Raw genomic sequence first — 27,018 nt, 5'->3', positions numbered from 1 at the left:
CGATCCCCCGGAACGTCGATCCACCGAGATGGTTTTTTAATCCCGGCCAACGTCGCCCGGGATAACTTACTCGTGGGGTAATGGAAATTCAGATAGCGTCGTCGCCGATTTCGGATTGGGTTCCACCGCCGGTGAAACATAGCGGACGTTCCCTTTGTGAGATTCGTAACGTGGAATTTCCATGGCATTTCCACGGTACGTTCCTACACGTTCTAAACGCATTTTTGTAACAGGTAACCGACCTATTTGCATTTCGCCGAGCTACGACAAAAGTGCGTAATTAAGTGTAAATAAATGTGTACGAGATAATCACCGGGTGTATACAGGGTGTCCCGTCATGCTTCAAAGGAGTTTATGAAGATGAAAAACTTCCTCAAGGTCATACCGAAGGTCACTCCAAGGTCGTCGATATTTTTTTTGCATATTAACATACTCGTTTCTCCCTTCGCTTTTACTATTTTTGCATCGTTCAAGGTCATTTCGAGGTCATGACAGAGGTCGTTGAACTCGTCTCTTGATATTGTACACAGCGTAGTATCATAAAGAAACAGAAGTTAGTGTGTGAAAAAAATGTCGGTGACTTTAGAATGACCTTCAAGACGACCTTAGAGGGAATTTTTTTACATAAACAACTTTTACTTATTTTTTCTCACTTTCAATAGCAGAGGGTGTGGGATTATTTCTAACAACACCCTGTAGAAATAATCAAGCGAGGACAAAAATGTCTCCGGGTTATTTTAAACAAAGGCACTAAGGCTTCCATCAAATGTGTCTGGTGTCCGTCTTCGAGTCACGCACTGCACAATGCGACACCATAATGTAAACAGTTTCTAGGTATAAGGGGACCCCAACTTTCTTTTTGGGTGCCCAGAAACAGTCCTTTAGAACATTCAATAGCGTAAAGACGTTTCCGTTGAGTCCGTAAATAAATAGCATATTACAAAGTTAAAAGACTATTTCTTTCCATAACCCATTTCCAATAGAGGGAATAATGTAGACGTTGATTATAAGTGAAACACCCTGTATGCCAATGATGCTTATCCTTTCGCGATCAGTGGGACACACACGTCGAGTGTACTCGTATAAAAATTGATCTGAATTTAGCATCCATTAAAAAAACAACGATCGACAGATAAATAAGAAATTCTTCAAAAGAAGAATTCGGCCGTGAAAGGGTTAAACGGATTGAACGAACAAAGGCACATACGGATTCCAATAAAATGTTGCAACATTCGTCCTTATCAGCTCTAGCTCAACTACTGCCCGCATAATTTTCAAAACGACAGAACGCGCTATCTCTGCAACAATAAACACCGTCCTATTTGTTCTTATAATCCAGCGTGACGAATCTAGCACTCCCGGGTGCAATGATCCAGCCACGGAACGTTCGATCGCGAGTGTGACACGTGTCGGCTGCCGGCAATTATACCGGCCGCTTGTACCCGATACCTATCGGGTGTCCAAATATTGTTGCCACCAGCAAACACGTGCCACATTCGGGAGAGCGCGATATTAATCAGATATCGCAGGGACGCGCGCTACGCTGCCGGAATATTGCCGGCGCGCGGCGGTGTATCTAATAACGGATGCCTTCTGAAGATCTGGGCTTCGTCGCTGCTGGACATTGTGCCGCAGATTTATGGCAGCAGCGATAGCGGATAATTAGACCACGAATCGCGGGTCACGGGTTGATAACGATCTGCCCCCTGCCCCTTCGCGCGCGCGTTATCAAACCCTCGAATTTATACACCGCGTGAAATTCATACGTTTCGCCTCCTGACCCTCGCCTCGTGTATGGAAAAATTTTCACCGTTGGCTTGTTAGAGTGTGGCTTGCCCCGGAGGGCGAAACTGAGGGATGCGAGATTTCCGAGTGAAATCGCACGTAACGGCTCGCAAAACCAGGACAGAAACTTTAACGACACCACGATGGAAAGCAACGATAACCGTGCAACGTCCGGCGTCGCCTTATCGCGCCAGATCTACGACTACGTAGCCGCGAAACCATTGTTAAGAGACGGGGGTAGGTAGGGCAATTGTTGCTGCCAGCTGTATTCCACCTTTTTCGGCTGGTTCTTCGTCACCCGCAACCACCACCCACCCGCTTCTGCAAGAGATTTCACGATTAATCGAGCGCCACAACAGGCGGAGAAATTTCTCCCTGTCCCCTGCACTTTCGTTTCTAGAAAACGAGACACACCCCTTATCCCGTGACACTTTTCTCCCCTCTGGCAAGTTTTATTGCCGCGTCTATTCATAAAATTCCATTGAAACGGTTAAACCGGGCTATTGTCTCGACCGGTAGGAAATTCCTACGGAGTTTGGACGCGGATGAATTTAAACGCGAATTAACTGTGAAATTATGCTAATGAAATATTCCGTATAAGCAGCGGTGCATTCCTCTAGGAGTAAACATCGAGACGAAAACAGGTTGACGAAGGGCAGAGAAGAGGGAAAGAAAGGAAAAGAAAAACGACGAGGTGCAGGTAAAGGTAGGCTCGATGGTGATTCAGCGAAAGGTTGACGGCCCTCTTAACGCGGTCCGCGTGAAACGCAAACGTGTCTGGCCTCGTTTAACCGCACCTCGCCATCCCTCGCAAGAGAGGGAATTCAAAATTAGCGACGAGCACGGCTTATTTACCGTCAGTTTCAATATTGGACGATATATCGGGAACAAGTCGGGAACGATCGGCTCCGGTCAGCGTTGCGTTTCACCGACCTCTACCCCCTTCAAATTTTCCATATAATTTCACCGTTATAACAACGGATTCGTATCATACTAATTCCTCGCCACTCTCCACGCCACTCGCAATTATATCGGTCGCGAAACGAAACAATGATTTCATTCGAATCATCCAGTTCTGTTAATCGTTTCATCCGTGCTAGGGGGCTAGAAATTTCCTCGATTAATCCCCGAACCGATCGCTCGTTTCTGTCTTAATAAACTCGATAGCAGGTAGAAACACACGCCCAGGTATCATTATGTCACGCCCCGGAGAAACACGAAACGCGAACCGTCGTGTGACCCCGTCGAAATTTCGTTTAAAGCGAATTCATGGTTTCGGGGCGAAAAAGTTGATTCGTTATTCGTACACGCGCGGTGTACGCTCTTCACGGTGGTCGTAAAAGGAGAGTTCGAGAGGTTGCGGGGTAAAAATGGTTTCAGCATTTCCATCGGGTCTCATTGTCTCATCCCTTCACCATTATGTGTTCTTCTTTTCCAGGTAATAGTTCACAGCCTCTACAGACGATGCTTCTCTTTTTCCTTCCGTTTTTCTTTTTTTTTACACCGGTTCTTTCGTACGTTGCTCTTCCCATATCGTTCCCCTCTTCTTCTACCCTGTTTGCCACGTAGCAAGAGGAGATGAAGGAGGTGGAGGATTGCAATTTAAACGGGCGAGACGCAGCCTGCAGATGCGATACCTGTCGAGAGAGCCGCGGGCAACCGGGAGAGACGCGCGCTGAAAACCGGTAAGGCCGATTAATCGAGTCGGTTGCAGGCAGCAGAAGCGGGCGGAGCCGGTCGTGCAGGTTGCTCGGCCTGCAACCACCTCTCCTACCGCGCTTGCTGATGTTGCTGCCGTTTCTGCTGCCGCTCGCGCGCTCGCCTGCCACCGTCTAAGCTCCTCTCTCTCGCCTCGGATAATTGATACTCCAATCGACCTGGTCGAGGAGAGCGGTGGCGGTGGATCGAAAAATCCACGGATTACCACCGCCAGGGATCTCTACCCGGCCAATTAATACACAAGTCAACTAAGGTGAATTTATGGATACGGCTGTCTGTACATATGGATACAGAGTCGCGTTCCGTCGATTACAATACGAATCGTCTGCTCTTTCGATCAGAAATTTCGCCCGTTAACCACTAGAACGCGTAAAGATACCGGCGGTGTTAATTAAATGTATTTATCGGGGAGAGAAGGCTGAGCGATAACGAGCCGGATGAATTAAGGGTGAGGAACGTTAGCGGGCGCACCAAGCACCGGTCGCGTTTCAGGAAATTAACGAGCAATAACTGGCTTATTTATAGGAAATTACCGTTTCGAGGGTTCTTATTTTATGCAGCGGTGTTCGATGATCGCCACTAACGTCGTCTGATAAATAAACGACGATCACGAAAGTTAAGTGGTCTACGGGAAAATTGCGCTTCCATTCTCCTTTCTCTTTGATTTAACCGTGGAACAGCTGGAATACGCACACCTCAAGAGGAACGGCGATCTTCGTTCGAACGAATGGTACGTTGGTTCGTTCTTCATACGTGGCCAGCTTCGATTATTCCTCGTCAATCTCCGCGGAAACCGATGAATACCGGTCGTGCAGGTTTCGCATCCTGTTGCACCGATACCCACGGCTCGTTCTATAGGAATCCACATCTGCGCGAAACCAGACTCTAGCCAGCTTCAACCATGTACGAAGAACGACCGCGAAACCGAGGCATGTCCCGGTGAAACCATCGGCTAATTAACGGGTGAATAAGACGTCGTGGATGTTCGCTATTAATTTAATCGCGCATACGAACCGGCAATAAACGACGTCCTTGGTATGTATAATCTTCGCGGACGAGGGCTCATTTGGCCTGAACGAGAGCTGTCCGCGAACGTTTCCTGAGGGAGGTCACCTATCTCTCGATCCTCTTCTCGATCGAGAGACACACCCCACCACCTCTAATCCCCGCTTAGAGACACATCGAGGGACATCCGGTGTTGGGGCAACCGGTTGCGGCCTCGACGCGGCTGCCAAGCGATTAACGCGTCTCACAGAGCCGTAACGCTCGCGCGGCCGTTTCCAACCTACTCGATCCCGCCTATCGATCTCTCTGGCTCGATGCATTAGCCGAGTACTAACCTAGCACAGCCAGCGCAGCGTGTGCGGCAAATGTTTCGGAACTAATTTCAAGTTGGCCGCGAGCGCGACACGCGCGCGGCTGTTACCCCGTTTTAAAGACTTTGCAGGCAATGTCGCGTATACGCGGATATGTGCGAATTCGTCGATTAAAAGCAGAGACACGTACATGACACCGGCTGCAGGCCGCGGCTACCCTCTGATAGGATAAAGGCGTATATAACCTGCCGCATCGATACATCGATATCATCTCTTCGACGACGGTTCGTTCAACTTCTACCAGGCTGGCAGAAGTTTCTCCTCGTTGCGAACCTTCTGTTGTCGCTTCGCGTACGGTTGCACCTGTTTACCAATCTGCACGGGACTCGCGCAAATTGAGAGTAACTCGAGTGTAAGGACGGTTCCAACTCTATTGTTCGCGAACTCGTGTCGCGGTCGCAACCGTGTACCGTGAATCGGGTCTGCCTGGCTCCCGGAAACGGAACTGCAGTTCTCGTCCTCGCTCACCGGAACCGATGTTTGCATCTTTAAGCGGCCGGCGACGCTGATTGTGATTACTTGGTCGTGGAGACTCGCGATCTGGAACGGGCACAGGGATGGCTCGAGGATGAGCGTGTCTTTGACTTTCCGATATCTCGGGATGTTTCTGAACGCGTCGATTGTATCGACAGTCTTCGAAAACCCCTCGATACCCTGGCGTGGAAGATTTGTTTGCCGAGGGTAAATCGTCGAGACGCGGGGAAAATATTTGTTCCGTCGAGTTTGATGGGAAGTCACGAGTCCTCCTTGTATACCCGGGGGTAGAACAGTTTTTTGGCCAGTGGTCGTGTAGAATTTACGGAAGAATCAAGACTCTTCGACCTTTCTTCGAGAGACCTATTTTAACGAAATTCTCTTTCCCCTCTTCTTTTTCGGTTTTTCTCTTTTTCTTCTCCCTCGGTGGATACACGACTTTCACGTTCGACGCAACTTCACGGTCTCGGGTAAAGAGAATCAAGTCGTGTGCAAGGTAGGAGAGAAAACAAACAAGGCGGGTTGCAATTTACGGTCGATTCGACACCGCGCGACGGTTCTCTATCGGGAATTCGCAGCACCAAAAGCTCCGCCGCGATTCTTCCTCGGGCTGCAACGAAATGCTTCTAAATTAATTAATCCCGACGGAATTAAGGGGGAATTAAACGGTGGAAACTTGGCCGTAGGGGTGTACGGCTCTCTCGTGTGACTTCGGTGGCCGTGGCTAGCCGGACCGCGACTTCGAACAATAGAGAACTCGGCGAAGTTCGAGTCTGTCGTCGATCGTTTTCGTGGCAACGTGCACACCGATACACAGGATTTCCTACGATCGTACCGTAGAGTCATTGTTAACGGTTGCAATAATTTTGCGAGCAGATCGAACGAGACAAGCGTCTCTCCGCGCTCCACTAACGAAACCTGCTAAAGGAAGGAAAAGTATAGGGTGTCTCGACTGACCTTATCGTCTAAAGTGCTTTTCCTCGAGGTACGGCCCGGATATCTTCTTCCTATCGTAGAAGCACGGTTACTGCACGATGGAATTTTTAAAACGAGTTGAATGGCCTATGATTCCAGGCACTTCTAAGTGAACGCAGACCACTTACATTTTTATGCTAATAAGAGTACTCCAGTACGGCTTCCCGTAACCAGATCTATGTTTCCCTTCCAAGTATACGCGCGAGGAACACTATGGAACCGAAAAGAAAAAGAAAGAAAAACTGTAAATTCGCGACACATAAGCACAAACACACACGCGACTGGGATAAAACGACGTTGACCTCGATATCAGTTCGAAGGGGGATGGTGAACGGCACACACGCTCAGAAACGAAAACGTTTTCATCGTGGGTGCAAGAACGGGGGCACGCACGCAACTTCCGCGAACGAAGCAAAGTCGGTCCGCGTCTCGAAACTCGAAAAGTAAAGGAAACAGCTCGGGTAATAGAGTTACCTGGTACACCCTGTATATGAAGGGGCCGCTGGCTTAAATTGCCTCTCGCCTGCCACCAATCTTATCGTTTCGTGATTGTTACGAGAGAGCGCAGCGCGGAGCTAGCCGCCGCGCCGTGGCTGCATGGCGTGCTGGATACGCTGTACTAGCTTTCCCCGCATTTTCGCTTATACGTATACACCTATCGAATCTACGTACGTTAATACACACACACACAGAGAAATATATAGGTCGATGGGTGAACTGGTGCACGCGCGTACAGCCTGCCTATATAATATCGATACAGAATGTACACGGTGTATCGCAGAATCGGCTGTCGGGCTAATCCTCGTCGTGCGAAACGCGCGGCCCTCCGAGCAAATAGAGAAGGCAAAAGGAGGGCGTATGGTGCAGCCGGTGTACAAGCACCGGCAAAGCTGCCTGCCGGCCGATACGCGCGGTGTACAGAGCGTAGGACGGCCTGGGCCGATGTTTTATCGCGGCGGAACGTGCAAATTTTTCACTGGATAAACCTCGAAACGCTGCAGCTTTTTACAGCCTCGCTTTTTCCAACATTAGACACGGACCAGAGGAGAGGGGAGGGGGGAAAAACACAACAAAGTGCGATTCTTTTAGCTACGAAGGTGCGAGGAGACGGTGAAACGAACGTTTAGATAAGGAGGCGAGACGAGCAGACGTTTTGCAACACCTGTTCCATCGGTCGAACGGTAAGAACGACGATTATCGTAACGCGTGGGTTTCGATATTACGTGAAAACCTAATAGGCACGATGGCATAGATTCGCGACCGCGTGTCGGTCACGGAGAAATTGCTAAATCTGTGGCGCGCGGCACCAGCCACGCCAGGCAAAATAGCCTGCGGCCGCGAATCGATTAGATCGGCCAGTTCTGTGTTCTGCCAAAGGAATTCTTTGCGGTACGTGCGGTGGTTAATTGGCAGGTAATCGAATAAATGGGCCTCCGGTTCGGTCCATCCTTGCTGGCCTGCGTGCAACTGGCCAATTCCCAGTTGCCTGGAACCAACTGAAAAAGATCTCAGCTAGAGGGAGAGAGAGAGAGAGAGGGGGTGGGACCTTTCAATTTTACCGATTCACTGATCTCGAACGAGCCAAAGAAAACTTTCGTCGATGAATCGTCGTTAATTCTACCCTCCCTTCCCCAATCTGCCGAGTTTCCTTCGTCCATCCCGTTTCAACCACCGCGTATCTCCGCAGTGGAACGTTTAGTTCGGGAGAGCACGGACGAACGGTCGAACACGGACGAGCAAATGTTACGTCAACGGAGGAGGACACATTTTTCGGAACTCGTTAGAAAGGCAATTTAACTTGTCGCTCGCGACCCATTAATACGACCGCGTTTATCGACTTTCTCTCTTTTTCCCTCGCGCAGTGACTTTCCGGCCTGGAACTTCGGCCTCGCGAGCAGCCCCGTTATTCTAAATAACGCCCGAAGGGGCTCCCATTTGAATTTTTCCCCCGACACCTACCTACCGGTCCAATTCTCCTTTTCTCTCGCTTTATATTCATTCCACCTCCTTCTCTTTTTCTACTTTCGTTCTGGTAACGATTTTACCGGCGTGTAACGTCCAAACACAGTCGCGTTGAAGCTAGAAACGCGAAGAACCTCGAGGATATTCGAATGAATCGAAGCAGGACTATTCGAATTCCTCCATTTTCCAGGAATTTCCTAGCGCAAGGTCACGTACAGGCCATTCAACCCTTTCTTCTCCAACCCCTTTTCGCTTCCATCGTCGTTCCTCTCCTCTCACGTCCCCTCTGTCGAAACCTGGTCAGATTTTCCCTCTATTTCACCTCTTTTTTCCCCCTGCAGTTCGACGACGCAACGAAAAAAAAAAAGGAAAAAAAATCAATAGGTGGCCGCAGGAAATTGAATTTGGCCCGCGCAAACTGGCCCGCCGTGTATCGCAGCTGCGTGCCGCCGCTGGCCAACACAGCACCGCGGCTGTAGCGGGAGGGGCACAAAAAGAAGGGAGAACGAGAGCGCGAAGGAAATAGCGCTGTCGGTGGGAACGCGCGACCCCACGGCCGGAGCCTCCATCGAGATTCATTCGATTTCTAGTCTGCCTCCGAAAAATATGTTCAACCCTTTGCACCCGGAGCTACGTCTGTTCCCGGTCATCCAGCTGGATATCTATTCCCTCTCGCGTTTCCCCCCACCTCTCTCCGCCTACTGCCTACCGCCGGTGGTTTCAATGTGATAGGTGAAAAGAGAGACTCTGTTTTTCACCTTTTTCCTTTCTCCACCTTCCTTTGTCCATCTATCTACGAGTGCGTTTCGTTCGATTATATCGAAACTTTTCCCTACCCGTCCCCCCTACTCTCTACGTGCGGTTAATTCCGCCAGGATAGTCCGTTCGATGGAAGAGGGTGTCTGTGTGTGTACGCGGTTATTTCGTCAGAGCTTCATCCCCCGAATGAGTTTAGAGGTGGTCGTAGGTTTATCAGGGTGTCGAGAATTTCAGAATTAGGCGGATCAAACGGCGAGTACACCGGAACGTTGAAAAGAAAACTACCCTCTTGCGTCTCGCAACCGGAGAAAATAAAAGTGGAAAGAGAGAGAGGACGGTGTTCGGATAGAAACGCACCGTTATTCGGTTTGTTCTCTCTACCCAAAACCCTCCCCTATGGTCCCGCTTGTTTGCAAATACGGAGTTCTTATTTGTTCATGCACATAAGCATTTTCCAATATCGCTGTTCCTCGCCGCCGCCTCTCTCTCTCTCTCTCTCTCTCTCTCTCTACGGACGAGCAACAAAGGGGAAAGCAATTTCGCGAATGTCTACGGAGGAGCAGGTTTCTCCTTAAGCACACCGTGTAATTTAAACGCAACGAAGACATAGAGAAAACACAGCACATTCCGTTCCCTTTTTCTGCAAACAGCTCGCAAAAATGCGTTCAGCTGGAGTCGTTTGAGAGAGCGTAAGGGGTAGAAAATGGGCAAAGGGAAACACGTTGTACGTTTTCATCAAGGAAGAATAATCTTCTTAGACGGCTACTTTCAGAATTTTCTTTCGGCTTTACCTTCCTCGTCGCTCCCGATCATCGCGTAACGCTCGTAACCGGTGAGGTTTCTGACAGCGCCAAGGCCGAAGTCGTCCTTTGTCCATTGAATAGGTCCCTTCTGGTCGAGGACCCGGCAAGGAAGCGTCACTCGGCTGCCAATCACCGCGGTCTGATCCATCGGTTCGATCGCGAACCGCTGATAAACTACTTCCGTGGTCGTGATCGGTTTCACCGTGGAGGCGAACGGAGACACGTTCGTCATGTTCGTCGCTGACGACGTTGTCCTCGTTCCCAGTGTCAGTAGCAACGAGAGCCAGATTATGGATGGCGTTGATCGTAGCACGCCCCTTGTTCTTTACAAAATCAACGATTCGTTAGCGAAAATAATCGCTTGCTTGGAAAGAATAAACTAATCGATGGAGTATTCGTTGTGTAAGGTCTGGCGATTTCTGTCATTTCAAATACTTTATATCTTTTAAGTCGAACGCCGACTCGCTGGTTTAGTAGTTTGGTTTTTCCACGCTGACCTACTGCCCTGATTTTTCCACGCTGACCTCGCGCACGCATCTTCCAAACCCTTTTATTCCTCCAGTCGTACGTTCTCTCTCTGTTAGTATTTTTTTCTCTTATCTCAGGCAAACATTCCTCGGCAACATTCAATTACGTCCACACAAGTCCTAGGGTGGCCACGCACCCTTCGTTCACGCGATATCCTCGAGTATGGTCGATGGAGGAAATACAGCGAGGTCGTGAATTAAGGTATTAAGTAGCGGCACAGTCGCATACAAAGTTAAGACACACTTTACACGGCCTTGACTGAGATCTCGAGCCCTTGTCTTTTCAGGTTTCACCGACTATACTCAGTCCGAAACACTCTTCTCTCGCACCTCTAATACAAGTATTCTCCGTTTAAAATTCGAAAATTCCATCGCGAAACAGCAATTGCTCACTGCCTCGCCGCGGTGTAACGCAATATTCCCTCACATTTCGCAAAAAAAATAAGGCACGAAAAAAGAGGGAAGAATAATAATACGGCGTTATTAATCGTAAAACGGTAAACATCCAGCCTAAGTAAAATAATTACGAAGGTAATAACGTCGCAGGTGTAGAATTCCAGTAGCGGCGATAAAACAAGCAAGCCGACCCCCGACCGTCGTCACCGGTGGCTACATAAAACATTTTTACCTCGCCGTTGTAAATTTACAACCCCCATCGTCGGGAATCACCTCGAACGCGTGGCGAAAACGCGGAACCGCGTAACGTCGTGCCGATCACCGATGATTGCGCAAGAACGAGACGTCGTAAATTATCGCGTAGACTATCGGGCGAGAGAGGCGCGCGTGAAAGTAGTGGACGAAGGGGGAAGAAGAGAAAAGAAAGCAGAAAACGTCGATAGTTGAATTACGGATCGACCGAGGCGAAATAAAGGCAGGTGACTAATAGCTGGGCGAGCTCGTAACGCACTTACGAGCCTGTGCAATAATATTCCAGGGGCGGTTGTCGTTAAAAAAGTAAAGGCGTCGAGTTCGTTATTTAACTTTCCTTCTTCTTCTTTTTTCTTACCCTCCCGGTTGCTATTGCTTTCAGCGCGCACGCGTCTAACTCGCCAAGAGTTGAAGCTTGTTTAACGACCTCGCAGACGGTTGTACACCGTCGTTGCTTCGACCGTTTACCTTCGAGCCGTCCTTATTTATCTTTATAGTCCCATCGGATTCGGAAACGAGAGCCGAGGCCAAGGAGTCGTCGCCGTAAATGGAACGATAAAACTATGCCCGGTACAGCAATTTATTATTGCGCTCCTAGATCGTTGAGCGCAGCAGCGCACGTGACGTGCCACCATTATGACTAGGCAGAACGTAGGACGCTTTACCTTCTTCCTCTCTCTCTCTCTCTCTCTCTCTCTCCACGAACCTCCTTTTTTTTTCTTTACAACGGGGCAGCGCTGTTTTGTCGTTGCAGCTAAAAAAGATATACACTCGCGCTGCGAGTAATTATTACGTCGGTCGCTTTACGAGGGCAGAGGGGACGATTTTGAAGGAGGAAACAGGACGATCTTGAAGGAGGAAGAGCGCGGTATGCGCGCTAAACGATCGAGGAATACTTCAATAAAACTCGATCAACCCGTTCTCTCCACCACCTCCTCCTCCTCCTCCTTCTTCTCCTTCGCTGCGACAATTACATTCGTGGCCCGGAGCAACGACGAAGATCGATATTGAAATTCCACGAAACGTCTCTCTGCTCTCGTGCTACTTCCTCTCTGTCACGGTGACGCGAAGCGACGATGGAACGAAGGTTGCGCGACTTTCTTTCACCAGAAATCGAATACACCGACAGGAGGTGCTCGTTTCCGAAGAGACGACATCGATCCACGCCATCGAGTCGCTCTAATAACGTACACACACACACGTGAGAACACGTTCCTCGCGTTGCAATCTACGCGGCAATTTCTGATTCCCCTTACAGCCCCCCACAATCTATCGCCAAGTATAACGTGGCCGCGTCGACGCAGTAAACGCATCAGTCAGCCGACAAACCGTCCGCTTAATCGTTCCATCGACCTCTCAATTAACTTTCATTCGTCTGGTCTTACGCTCGAATCGTGCCACGTCCCGTCTGCATCGTACGCCTCCTTTCGGACAGAAGATTGCCCTCTCTTCTCGTAAGCGCACCAGGCTCGTTACTTGGATGAAACACCACCGATACACCATCGAACGTGTTACGAATATATTATACGAGGAGATATTCAACCTGCTCTTGTCCCGTCTATATACGCGAAAGCACAGATCTCCTCCGTCCTCTGACTTCCGTTTTACCGCGGTTGTTAGAACGTTGGAACCAGCGGCGCGCACACGCACCCTTTGAGAAACGGTCCCGCTCGTTACACGTCGCGCTTGTGTTTCTCGTGGTCGAGAAGTTGGACGGAGGGGCCGTAGACGGCGAAGGCAGCCAACCAGGCGGTTGTCGCGCCATGTTCCGTTGCTCAGCAGAGGGAGGATGTCGTAAGACGATGTCGTACGACATCGCGCGGCTCGGCTGTTTCTTACGAGCTCAATAGGATAATAACCTCGGCCGGTTCGAAACCGTTTCAATGGAATACGCGCCTCTCTCTAATGGACGTAATAATAATTGCGCTTGTGCCTCGACTCGGGTCACTCTTACTCGTTCTGCTCGGTATACTAACTTCGTGTCCCTTGGTGAAGTGTAACCGAGAGAGAGAGAGAGAGAGAGAGAGAGTACACGGAAATGTGAAATGTGTCCGGGTATATAGGAGGCGCCGCCCTATGTGGGCCACCGTTTCCTGTCGTCGTTGACAAATGCCTGGATCGGTTGCGGCTTTGCGGCTTGAATCGATAGGCACCACTTTAACGCGTTCGTTCTCCTCGAGGTTTCTCGCTTTACCAACTTCTGTCCCGCCGTCTCTCGCTCCCGCGTGGGAAATGAAAATATCGCGCGCCGGGGACACACTCTCCTTTCCTTCGAAACCTTCCACTTTCCGCCTCGGATCCGCGAGAACAGAGAGAAAGAGAGGAAAAGGAAAGGACAGGATCGCATCTGGTAAGCAAGTCTACGCCGCTATTTTCGCGGGACAAAAGAGTCCGCGAGGAAGTCAGATCTCGCTAAATCACGCGATATTTTTCACCACGTACGTTCACCTATTTTCAACCGGCTGGAAATAAGCTTCCGTGTCCCGGTTGGCCCGGAATCAGCCGGCAGACGGAATAGAGTCCGTTAACGCGAACATCGGGGGTGAAAATTCGTGTTTTCGTTGATATTGAAATTGATGAAAACCGAATTGAACTGACACCTAGCGGCAGCGTTGTTCTAATATTCAATTTAGAAGTATCGCGCTTTGCCATTTCGGGCAACGTTTATTCCTTTTTTCTCTCGTTCGAATGCAGCTCGATACTTCGTCGTGCACGTTGATTGAAATAGCACGGTATTTTCGATTCTATTTACCGAATTAACAGAGATTACGAATTTTAATCTCGCTATCGCACTCCGTCTACGATCGATACCGGAAGTGTTACCCTCTTTTTAGATGTTTGTTACCGTGATCTTATTTCTCGGTTGGAAGATATCACGATGGATGTTTCCCTATTGGTTGTTTAGTTTTAGGTTAAACTACGTTGTTCGTTTTTTTTTAATATGTACACTTCGTACACGCTCTGGTTCTCTCCGTACATATTCTGGTTTCGGGCTTGCGAAAGCTACCTTTATACATCTTTTTGTAGCTGCTAATTCGGAAAAAGGGCCAATCAACGCCTTTCCTAGAAAAAGGCCTCTTTCGCGAACCCTTATTGGCAGGGAGATAGAAGCGATGCAAGTCAACGGTGGGTGTGATCGGTCGCGTGGTTCGTGTTGAGGACACGACATTAGAGTACTCGTTTCCTGCGGATTCGATCGTTCCATCCGTCACCTATAACCGCGGTTGATATTTCTAATTAATTTCACTGGGTGTCCCGTTATTTAACCGGTCGGACATTATAATTCAGGGATTACGTTGTATCTCGATGGCGCGATAAATAATCGCGCGGCGTGCGGCAAAAATTTCGGATATTTATCGCCGCGCGGCCGGTATTTTTCGTCGCGGCCGCGTTCCATCGATGTCCCAACCTGCGGAACGACGCCTCGCAAATCAACGATTTTTAACCACTACACGCCGGCCTAGCCGCGACTTCGTGTCTCCAGTATTCGATCGTTCGTTACTCCCGCGAATTTGCACATAATCGCGGCCCTCGATCGTTAACGATGAACCAGAAATATCCTCCTCCGAAACAGACACTCCTCACGCCCACGGAAGAAAAAGTGCAGCCCACGGTGCGAAAAAAAGGAGGAAGTGTAACAACGGTGAGAAGGAGAGAGAAAGAGAGAGAGGGGAAAAAAGCGGGCGACACAGGTTACACTTTTACGCAACGATTGCTCTGAAGGTAATTAAAAGTTTCGGCGCGACACGTAACGAGGATAATGCGATACACGGTCGAGGGGGCGAGAGCTTACAAAAGTCGAGTATGGATTTCAATTCTATCGAAACACGATCCGCCGACGATTGCACGTTGTCGAGTCGAAACGAGTAGCGAACGCACGACGATCCACCGTTATCGATGGGATTCAATCACACGCCCCCTTGTTTTATATCGCTGGCTCACGTTAAAATTTCCCGCGGTTTCGCGCCACGCGCTCCTCGTTCTCTCGCTACTTCTAGCCTAACACCCTCCTATCTACCCTCGATTTTATTCTACACCACGATGTCACACGTAACTATATTGTTCGTGTGTGTGTGTACTCGTAGAATCGGTAGATGTATTCGTAGATCATACTCCGACGATTAAAACGGCGCAGCCCCCGTCCGCGTCGGAGGCTCGCGATAATTAATTGGCCGCTGCTCATCCGAACAATTACACCTGAATGCCGCGGCAATTATCAGCGCGCCGCAGGGACGTCGCTCGATGTCGAACAAACACACTCGTTTGTCGCTGGGCTGGTTACGCGCGTCATCGAAATTTTGACGAGCCGAGCCAGTCAGCCTTTCCAGCTTTTTCTCTGATAAAAAGGTCCATCGAGCGGCGCGTAATCGAGTAGTCGCTGGAGAACACCACTCTCGTCGTGAAAATTACATAACCTCCCCCTCTGCCTGCCTGTCTGGTGTTCCGATAACAGGGACGCGCTTTTCTGCATGGGAAAATTCTTTTCCTTGTACCAACTTTCCAGCCAGCGACGATTGCGTTTGACGGCTGAAAATGGAAAAGTTGTAGAAGTGGGTTCTCGATTTGGCGATCGGTAGAACACGGTCGTGTGTGGTCTTTCAGTCGTCGAATGGAGAGACGACACCACCGATCGGCTCTGATCAATTTGTCAACGCGTGACCTAGAATCAAAGATACGGAGCGTCCCAGGGGACGTTGTTTCTGGAAACGTTCGAGGCAGTTGCGTGCGGTACACGCGTGGAAAGGCAGAGATGATACAACGCTCGATTCCTCTCGGTTTGTCCCGTTGCAGAGCTGCGTAACGGTGAAACGAACGATACCTGGTAACCGGTTTATTTTTCTCCTGCGCGATAATCCTGTCCGTGAGCTAGCAAATAGAACACGTCCGGTACGTATCGATAGTTTTCCTACGGATTTGTCGACGTGACGACGACGTGTCCCTTCGGTTTTTTTTTTTTCCTCAACGGTACATATCAGTTAACGACTTCGATTTTCGTTTGATCACCGAAGTTAGCCCACGCCGGCCACCGTTACTACCTAAATGGGTGATTATCCGGGAACTTCGTGTGCTATTGGCATTAGTGGTTTGGAGTTCATCTGAAACTATGGGTCCCCGGCTAGTGATCACGGTAGTTGCAACTCGGCTACGCTATACCGAGAGTCTACCATAATTTTACCGGGAAAACTAGGTCAACGTATTCTTAACTACGTCAGAGTACGAGAAGAAAATGAATAGAAATATTTCAATTGGAAACGGAGAAACAACGTTTAATCACCGTAGAACAATTTGTCAGAGATAGTCTGATTAGTTGGAATTAAACGTAGGTACCTGGCCATTGTTACGGTAGAATTTAAATGTCAGACTCTGCTAATTTGCCCCCGGGAATGCTAATCGCCATAATGGACCCTTCGAAAAGGACCACAATCGTTCATTGTCCGTAACAGAGTATCCTTCGCCGCCTCTCTCTCTCTCTCTATCCCTTCTATTTTGCTGGAAACCAGGCTCGCCAAGCGCCGATAACTACGAAACCGCAATATCTCTGCCGTGTACGCCTTTCAATTTGAATAATCCGATGAATAAATTTGCCTGACCATACAGCCCGTTGCAATCGCAACGCGGCGCCTGCTCTACGTGTACATCCTCTTCCTTTCTACGTTGGAAACGCGCTCGAGCTCACCCTCGGGACTGTTTCCCAGGGTGGGCCGTCTAATTTCAGATTGGCTCTGAGGAACAGCTTCGAGATTGAAACTCGCCGCATCTCCGGCCGGTGAGCGCGCACACGGGAGATTATACGGTTTTTCGTAAGGGAACGGCGGTGAAAATTCGAGCTCACTATTCCAGGGGGCCGATTGGCCAACATTAACGAAGCCATTAGTACTTTCTTAACTTCTACAGGCTGTTTGTGAACTCTACGAGCAACCTTTCATACTAACCGACCAGCTGACGCGCGAAAAACTCTTCACTTTAGCTGTTCGTGCAAACCGGCTGCTGCTGCTGCTCCTCGGAATATATCATTTTTATCGAGCCTGCTCGGGCTCCTCCTCCTTCGAGCGATAATCCATAATCAGTTCGACGGACTCCGATTGAATATCTATTAACTGACGGACTTTTCTGACGGATGTCGCTGGGAAAAACGCGAACACGTAGATGAGAAGCTTGGTCGAATCCTCGGTGTACCCGTAGACTTTTCAACGAAAACGTGTGTGTATGTATATACGTATATACACGCGAATCTATCAATTTCGTGGCTGTTACCCGTTATTCTCGCGGCTGGTTCTTCTCTTTTTTTTCCCCTGCCTCTGGCATTTTTGTTTGTTCCCGGCCAATTCAAGCAAGCCTTCCCAAGGCGCACGTGTCACCGGAAAATTGATTTATTATCGCGTAACCGTTTTCCCGGAGCGTGGTTGTCCCTGTATCAGTATTCATGGCGCAACGAAAACTGTCAGGCCTGCGCCCGTACGCAGGAGGCCTGGCCTAGCTAGATGCGGCTGGTGGCTGTTGCAGCGGGGACGCATTGTGTGCTCACACAACAATCAACATTGACCGTGTGTGGCCCGCCATTGCATACGGGCTCCACAATGCCAAATTGACGCTTACTCGCGTGCACGTACACGCGTGTGTTTATGTGTGCGTGGGCCGCGTGCTGCACGGCAAACGCCGATACCGCCGGAGAGAGTGTGAGGTTTCATGCGCGAAAACTCCAGACGCAATCTCGAGTGACCAAGAGTCGCGAGAGAGAGAGAGAGAGAGAGAGAGAAATCGAGAGAAAGGAAGAAAGAGAGACATGTAACGAGACCAGGTCAGCATGGTCGGTTCTCCGGTTAAGAGAACCTTGCGATTGGTAAAAAGGACTCTCTCTCTGTTGCCAGAGTTCACGGGTTCCTAAGAGAATTCTCCTTCGTTCGATTCCGTTTTAATTAACGTCGCCGTCCAACTCGGTTATTTTCCGCTGTCTACGAGAGCTACCGCGGCGGAAGTGGCGCCGGTACCTTATGCCAGTTACACACTACATACAGGGCAGCCTAGCACAGGCCAACCCCCCGAGTCTCGTTGTTTATTTAACCGGCGAATGTTGTACAAACGCGCGTGAGACCCGGCACCAGTTTCGACCGGCTGCCAACTATTTTTATGGAATCTATAAACACCCCGAGAAAGAAACCCGAAACGCGCCGGTTTCCGAACTTTGTTTCCGTTAGCAGACGATACTACAGCCACGTTTACAGGGCAACGTTTACACCGCCCCGCCAAGGGTGAAACGTTGGAAGAGACGAGGGTGTGCGGGACCTCGTTCGATCCTCTCTCCCTGGCGACCTAATCCGCCGCTACGATCAACGTGTTTTCTCCTTTTATTCAACTTTTCCTCCCTCTTTCTTCAACTCCTCTGTCTCTTTTCTTTGCTTCTTCCGCTTCTCTCGATCTTTTCGATCGTGACACAGTTCCTCGCGGACGATCGACCGTGCACCCGATTTTCGCTCGAGTTCCTTTCTTAATGACAGTTTTGCCTCGCTATCGGTGATTTTATGTAGAACACCGTGGGACGTGGACGTACGGTTCATTGGAAGACACGAGCTCGGCGTGTGTTAGCTTACTTTGCTCGACGATCCACAGCTTTAGTTTGCCCTTTCAGGAATTACCCCGTGACCCTTGAAAACTGTGCGAGTCGAAGAAGCTGTGCACGGAGGTCGGAGTAAATGTCACCGTAGCATGTTCGCGGTGGTAGGATAATAACGAGAGAAATGAGAGGCGTGTCGGAGGGAAGGATGGTAAATTTCTTCTAAAGTGTATCGAGATGAAACTTGTCTCTTAGAATTAAATACACCGTCGGTCAAAAGTTTCCGGCCAATATGCGTGGCGATCTATGCGAGCATTTTCCGGGAAAAAGTTCGAAATTTCAAGGAAACTTTTAATGAATTTTTTAATACCCAGGAGTACCAAATAGAGGATCTCCGCAACATTAATTAGGAATTCATAAAAAATTGATAGCAAATTTAAAATTAGCGAAAACTCCTAAGTGGTTTCTAAACTGTCGATCTTAAGAAGCGGAGTGTACACGGAGTGCATGGAAAATCGTGGTACATTAAGCAAGGAGAATGTGACTCTTTAATTTCGAGCATTTATCGAATATTCGTGCGCTTAATTATATCTCGGCGTAACACCGTTCGATGTCATGATTTGTTCCCTATCAGTCCCATTATCTCGATTAGCTGTCTGTTTCTGTCATGTTATCGCGATAATAAGATACAGCAATCTACACCGACATTCACGTGTAGTTGACAGATTCTCGAGGAAAGCAACCTTCGTACAAAAGTTATTGGAAATGGGTGATTGAAATAAAATAGGCTTTGTAACTGCTAATATTCTGTTTACTCTTCGACTCAGAAGAAACTTTGAAATGCTCTATCGAGCTGTCTCTGAACACCCAAAAAGAGAGAGCTGGGACCCGCTTGTACCTACTGTTACACCCTCAAATATTTTCCTTCCTATATCATCACTCTTCACCTTCCAACTCTCCTGCATAGTCACAACCCAAAGTCTTAAATAGCCCTATTTTCTCCATTTCCGCGTCCATTCTCTGGTTTACCATGCGCACGTCACATAACGTGAAAATCTCTGTCAAATAAAGTTCTGTTTCTACGCAACGACGATCCTTAAGTGTTTTAATTCAGCGATATCTGCTCCTAGTTTCGAGGAATTGGAGCAAACCGGGCATCACACTACGAACTGCTTTTCCCTATTGTATCGCAGTGTGCAGCGCTGGGACTCGAAGACGAACACCAGACACGTCTTTGCCTAAAAGAACGCCGACACATTTTTCTACTCGCTCGATTATTTCTACGGTGTTCTTCGAAACAATCCAACGAAAGTGAATTGTAGGGATGACCGAGCGTGAGTGCGTTGTCTGTGTGAATGCGTGAGGGTCTATGGCGTGAGCGGTAAGGACCGGCGTGCCAGGTCGAGTGTTTGGGATAGCGCGAAAGATATTGAACGAATGTTTAGTTTTAGTAATCAGGCGAGGAGTGCGTGTGTGTTTTCTTCCAACGAAAAGTGTGCATGCAAGATGACATTAGGGCGAATGCGAGGGAGCGGAAGGCAGTGTGAATCCAGCGATTGATTGAGCGACATCCCTAGCGTAGCGATATAAACTATTAATAAATATAGCATAGTCAAAAGTCCGTTCGAGTTTACTATCCCTCCACACATAAATCCCCTACAGAATTATCCTAAAACACATCGTTTTCAATCGTATCACAATTCCACGATAATTGGAATACAAGCCAGCAAGAGAGCACTGTATACACGTTTCCCAGCTCCGTTATATTTCCCGACATTGGAAACAAGATACCAACGCTGCAAATCCCTATACAGAGAGAAAAACCGTGGCAAGAAACCACTTCTTCACCTGTTAGCTAGTCGTCTAACTGAATCACGAGGCAAGGAGAATTAAATCCAACCGCGGGGACCGTGATCCGTATTTTATCCGCCGTGCAGTTTTCGCATCTCTCTCTCTGTTTCAGAACGAGACAGTTGACAAGACGTTTCGTAGGATGCGGGACAATTCTGTCCCGGATTCCGCGGTCCATTCCGCGCGTACGTCGAGAGCTTAAGCGCGTTACGTGTCCCCTTTTATGCACGAGAAAACATTCTCCTCGCTGCTGGTAACCTCCCTACGGGGCTGCTGCCGGTCTCTCGTATCCTTTTCTTGAATCGTCATGATTCGACGGGGCGAGCCGCGTTACAGGAAAACCGAGAAAAGGCGTGCACACGCGTACAGAACACATATAATATCGCAGTTATGCACCGTGACAGCACGCTGGCTGCTTCACAATGAGGGAATCCTTGGTTGTCCGGGCACAAGCTGCGCCCGGTGATTTAAGATCGTGAACTCGCAAAAGCGGATATCGATCGTCACGGAGAGGGATATATGTGTATACGCAATACAACACGTACTGTATATCCACGTTTCTATAATTGAAAATATGTTCCCATTGTTCCCTTAATGTACGGTCATGTACTACAACGAACCGTAAAACCTACCAACTCATAAAGCAACAGAGCAGCCTCTGACCTACAGTTCAAATTACACTGTTATAAACGAACTAGCTTTCCTACCATAAAACGTTCAACCACCCATGTAAGTTCCTCTCTCTCGCCATCTTTCTTCCTCTCTTCTTCTTTTCTCTCGTTTTTCCAACATACCCTCCGGTTTACAAACATTTTCAACTTTCACTTTATCCTTCTGTAAATTTGTGGAACGTTCAAGCAGCCGTTCCTAATTTTCCACCCCACTCGATTCTGCCAATTATCGCTCGTGCAAAGTTGTGTACTTCAGAACAGCTTAAAAACTGTAAAATTACTGTATCGCCTCAATTTCGGAAAACAGTCGGAGCTTGTGAGAACAATTTTGCTTCACGATTTTTTAATGATTATGTTAGTTTGGACTATTCGTTGTTTTCAAACAGTGTTAAATAAAGAAAAGTCATAATATTGTATAGACTTTTGGAAGTGACGTGGTGCAAATGATTACTCGCCAAGTGGGTAACAGAAATATATTTATTTAAACGTGTGGGTTCGTTAGTCCTCAAACCACACACCAATCGTAAGCGTGCAATGTTCTGTTGAACAAGATTTATTCGTCGTTACAGAGTTCGCTGGTTTAAATGTTTAGTTACATCGAGTACAGGGTTTCCTCAGTTCGCTGTCCCGGACTACCTGTTTTGCCCTTTTTCGGGCGTCCTTATATATGCCCTTTTCCTGTGCGCGGACCGTGGAGAGTGCCCTATCGGTACACGCTTCAGGTACCTAATTTGCTAATTACGCTCGCACCCTATTGGTGCGTGTTAATATTATTTGCTATTGGCGCGGGTCTAGGTTGGACTTACTCTCTATTGGCGCGCACTAGTTACACGCTACAAACGTAATGCTTAAACTAATTTCAAATGTGAACTGTGTGATGCGCGTGCAGAGGTCTACGACAAAAGGCCTCGCGCCTTTTTCGGGGCTCCCTTAAGTAGCCCTTTTCCCCTGGGAAAGTCCCAGGAAGTGGGGGCGCAATACTCTTGTCCTCGAGGACGAAGAGAAACATCTCTCGATTCTTCACCTCGAGGGCCAAGAGTCGCCAGGCCTAAGTGCGTGGCCCCCACCCCAGGGGCGGTCGCCACACACGTTTTCTTCAATAATCGTCAGTCTTAACCCTTTCGTTACTATTGGCGCCTATAGAAAATTCGCGAAGAATTCACTTCCACTTTAACCTAATACTTATAAATAATTCGACGAACCGAATTTTAAAGCGATACGGCGAAAATAACATGTGAGACTTTCAAATCTGCCGCAGCGAAAGGGTTGAACTGAAGCCGAAGTTAGAGTAAAAATATAAATTTAATAAAAATACAATTCTTTTCGTCACATCTTGGCCAAAGCATGGTAACACAATTCAGTGTCGAGTGAACACTCTCAATTTCATCCACCATCGATCCATCACGCGTGAGCAAATCACGTAGCGCCATTAATTAGCCCGAGGCTCGATGAAAATTTTGGTCACATTTTAATGACCAAACGTAGCGTCGAGATAAATAGAAAAAGACGCGTGTATACACGCTAGTAGAGAGAGAGAGAGAGAAAGAAAAATTGTAGACACGTAGAAGTCTTAGAAGGAAGATTTTACGTTCTGTTAACTGGAACGGTTGCGCGGCGTTCAGAATGGTCGACTAATGGAGGTTATTCAAGCCTTCGCTAGACTTCTCCTTTCTGAGTTTAATATTCGAAATTATAGGAGGCGGCAGCAATTTTCGAATATTCACCGGAGAGGAAAGGAACCTGTCTGCGACCTAGATACTATCTAGCTCGAATCCTGCAGCTTGGTCGTTAGGCAAACGAAACAGCCCGTTCTCCAACTTACCCAACGCTATTAGTCCGATTGATCAACTTCTCTTCTCCTTTTTTCACTTCCACAATTAACGTATTAATTAATACTTCGCGTACTACTACCTAACCGTTCCGTTTTCCCGCGAACGAAAGGAAAAGAGCGTGCAATTTCGTCCGGGTCGAATCGCGTTCTCGAAACGTCAGACATGTATACAGGGTGTTTCAAAACATGTGGGCAAAACTTCAGGGATGGTTTCAGTACGGTAAAATAAGAAAAAGAGGTGATATAAACGTGTACCCGATGTGACCTTGTTTCCGAATTACAGCCCTTTTTGTGCGATACCTGTTATTTAATCATTTTCATGTTTTGAAATTGTTGTGAAATGTATTAGACGATCACTTAACCCTTTGCGATGTGACTCGACTTTGGAATTTTTGCGTTCAGATATTATACAATGATAAATCGTGCATTGATATTATACTGAATTTAATATTTTGTAACTAATATTAAATAAAGGCAAACTACACGGTACTGCCACACACTGGTCAAATGATTGCAAACTAACTGGACTATTCGGGCCGCAAAGGGTTAAAATTGTTATGAAATGTATGAAAAGTTACCACTAAAAACATGTATTAAACTGATTGAAATAAATTAGAAAATAGTGTTTATATAGCAGACCAGAAGGTGTAACCTGTAAACAAATGAAAGAAGCTGTCAATAGAGCGATAAGAATTACTGGAAGACATAAACGGCTATAATTCGGAAACAAGCTCGAATCGGGTATACGTTTATACGAACTTTTTTCCCTATTTTACTGAATCCATCCCTGAAGTTACGTACACACGTTTCGAAACACTCTGTACATACAATACCTGTTCGATTAGAGCCGTTCGATCGTGCAATTGAACAAACGGTCCACGAAACACAGGCGAAACGTGTGCGGTGCTATCCCGTGAAATGCGTCGTTATCGGTGGGAAAAGCATCGATATAACGTTGATATTACTGTTGGGGCCACTCAAGGAACGGCGGAAGGCTCGTCGAGGGCCGTTCTACAATGGAATTAAATCGTAGAGCTACAACTGCCGTGTGGGGCGAGAGAGCATAGAGAGCGAGAGAGAGAGGAGAACGGGGAAATTCGTTCGGCGAATCAGATTTCATTAGACACAAGTTGATACAACGAGACCGCGAGACCTCGAGTCGCAAAGAGGCAGTAAACGTCGCTATAGTACCCCCTACGGTCTCTATCTCTCTGTGCAACGGCGTTCGTCTGCTACGCGGCTCGGCCTTTACATACACGCGGTACATATGTACGGGGCCGCGGTTCACATCCCTCGAGCGCATACATCTGCAATGCAGAAACGAGACGACCATGTAAATTCAATATTTGCGCCGTGATGGAATGATCATTCCGCGGAGGGAACGATAGCCCGACACTTAAGTGAAGCCTTCGTGCTCGAAGACGACGACGACAGCGTAGATCGTGATGGAACGGTTTCCAGTTTCAACCGGGCGTGGATTGTACTCGGTTCGAATATATAGCGGCAATAACGTTAAAACAAAGTGGAGTGGTATAGCGTTAGCTGGCCGGGATTTTGCTTTATTAGCTGGTCGTGGATATTCCGGCTGGTGCTTAGAATTGGACCTCGATAAGTCTTATCAAGTATCCATATTTTGACACAAAGTTTCGCTGGAAAGCTCATACAACGTTTTGTGGCGGGCACGTCACTGCCACCAAGCCCTTACCGAACCTTCTTCTATTCCTCCACGTGAATTTTCTCTTTTCCAACTCCTTCAGATTTTAGTTTCCGTTCTTTTGTCTCTCCCCGGGTTAACCCTAATGCGTTCTTTCGTTCGACTGTACACTTGAGGTTTTTGGGTCTTTTTCGACGCAAGGTCTTAGGTGTAACAATTTTTTGTACCAGCACGCCGTATGAACTTTCGATGTAACGTTAAGGGAACGTAAACTTGATAACAGCAAAAGTAATTAAAAGGATAAGAAGGCGATGGGTCAAAAAAGACCCGAAGACCGCTCTAGGGTTAAGACTTGCCTTCGTCCTCGAGTTGCCTAAGAAGCGCACATGTGGCATCCAGGTTTGCACGAGGACTTTCCGTTTCCACCACTTTCTCTACTTCTCTCTTTATCCATCTCTACTCCTGTCTCCCTGTCCTACCAATATAAAAACCTCGGTTCAGTTTTTCTTTTACCAACCGTCTAGACGTACCCGCCGAACCGCTGCCGCAGGGACAATTAACGAATAAAACGATTGCATTTTCCGGGCGAATTGTACGCCGACCATCGCACTTAGATCTTAATAAACTGAGGTGAAAACAGTGCAACTGCGTTACTCACCCACCTCAGTTTAAACAAAGTAGAGTAGTAACGCGTTAACTGATCAGGATTTTGTTTTATTAGCTGCTCAGGGATACTCCTATTATTTCGTAGAATTAGTCCTCGATGATTCGTCTCAAGTATCCATTATATACTTTGACACAAAGTTTCTCTGGAAAGCTCGTATAACGTTGAAACAAGGTAGAGCAGTATCGCGTTAGTTGGCCAGGACTTTGCTTTATTAGCTGGTCATGGCTATCCTTGTTAGTTTTTTTGAACTGGACCTTGATGTTTCGTATCGAGTATTCATATAAGTACTTATTATCGAGGCTATCAGGTGAAAGCTGTGTCCTTATGGAAGCTCACTTCATCAGTGACTCCGCTGATTTAACTACACTTGTCAGTAACCACAATTGTCTACTTTATCGTCCAATTTTAGTAGTTTTCTGATAACAAAATTCTAAACTTGAAGCAAACACGAATAGGAAATATGCCAAATAACAACGATCTGGCTTGATATTAATACTAGAACTACCAACTTTCCAAAACCGGCGAATGTTCGATGCACCATTTGTAACTTTTCAACTTTGTTTTCTGCACGAATGCTTCTATTTGTACCGATCTAATCTAATTGTTCGTTCACATTTTAGTTATAGTCGGGGCCACGATATAGCGAGGTCGTAAAATCGGTCAGACGTCAAAGTAAACATGTTTTAGCTGCCGGGACCCGAAAATTGACAGAGATACGAGCAGATAAGTACTTGAAACCATATTGTCAGGACTGTACGAAGAATTCTTGTATCCAGCACAAAGTAAACATGTTTTAGCTGCCGGGACCCGAAAATTGACAGAGATACGAGCAGATAAGTACTTGAAACCATGGTCAGGACCGTACAAAGAATTCTTCTATCCAGCGAAAGTCAAACTGATTCTAATATATTTACTGAAAATTGAGTTCAGCTAGGACAATTTAGGGTTTTTTTCTTCTGGGAAAAGCCGCATTTGGAAGTACGGTTACAAGATGCAGATAGAAAATGCAAAAGGATTGTGTAGCTTTAATATTAACATATTTTCCATTTGTAAATGAAATACCATTTTCTACTTGAAGTACCAAATCATATGCTACCATTCGTTTATTGTTGGAACCCTCAAACAGACTGCAACACACGGCCTTGAGTGCCGCAACATCAATCGGTGCCGATTCTTGAGAGTTTAATTTACGACCTCGCTATATCGTGGCCCCAACTATACATAAAAATTCACTTTTGCAAAGTCGCTAATAAGTCATTTTGACCCGGTTGGTAGTTCTAGTGTTAAAATCTTTTACAAGATCAAATATTTTAAGCGAGAATCTGCTAAAGGGTAGCCGGTTATTGACATAAGGTTTAAAGGAGGTGTATTATTTATACAAAAGCTCATGTTCCGGTTCATTGCTCACCAATCAGTGGATGCTTTTAATTGGCCAGCAGAGCAGTGAAGAAACTTGTCATTATCTCCAAAGTTCCCCTGGATTTGCATCCATATCCTTCATGCAACACTTCATAGAATAATCCACGTGAAGAGGAAGAACAAAGAACTCGATATAAAATGCAAAAAGTGTACAAGACGATAAAAAGAAATTCCTCTTTTTCGATAGAAAATAATTTCTTGCTAGATAAATAACTCCTGAAACCTATTTGGACCTGGAGTATCCAGCTTTGGGACTGGATAATAACATGGAAATAGTTGAACGTTTCCAGAATAAAGTGCTGCGGAAAATGGTATTCATATTTCACCGGTATTCAATGGAAAAGA

General features: G+C 47.4%; 1 protein-coding gene across 1 annotated transcript in view; it reads right to left on the bottom strand.

Annotated features, from left to right (window-relative positions):
- Window positions 1–10,100, bottom strand: part of LOC108572706 (irregular chiasm C-roughest protein-like) — a 58,916-nt gene extending 48,816 nt beyond the window's left edge. The window contains exon 1 of the mRNA XM_017934982.1: window positions 9,842–10,100. Coding sequence (XP_017790471.1) covers window positions 9,842–10,085 — 244 coding nt within the window. The 5' untranslated portion in view covers window positions 10,086–10,100. The remainder of the gene's footprint in view (window positions 1–9,841) is intronic.
- Window positions 10,101–27,018: the final 16,918 nt, after the last annotated feature.

The sequence above is a fragment of the Habropoda laboriosa genome, unplaced genomic scaffold, assembly GCF_001263275.1.
Source record: "Habropoda laboriosa isolate 0110345459 unplaced genomic scaffold, ASM126327v1 scaffold22, whole genome shotgun sequence".
In the NCBI taxonomy this organism is placed as follows: Eukaryota; Metazoa; Arthropoda; class Insecta; order Hymenoptera; family Apidae; genus Habropoda; species Habropoda laboriosa.
The sequence above is the reverse complement of the archived record's forward strand: the minus strand, read 5'-3'. Positions and strand labels throughout refer to the sequence as shown.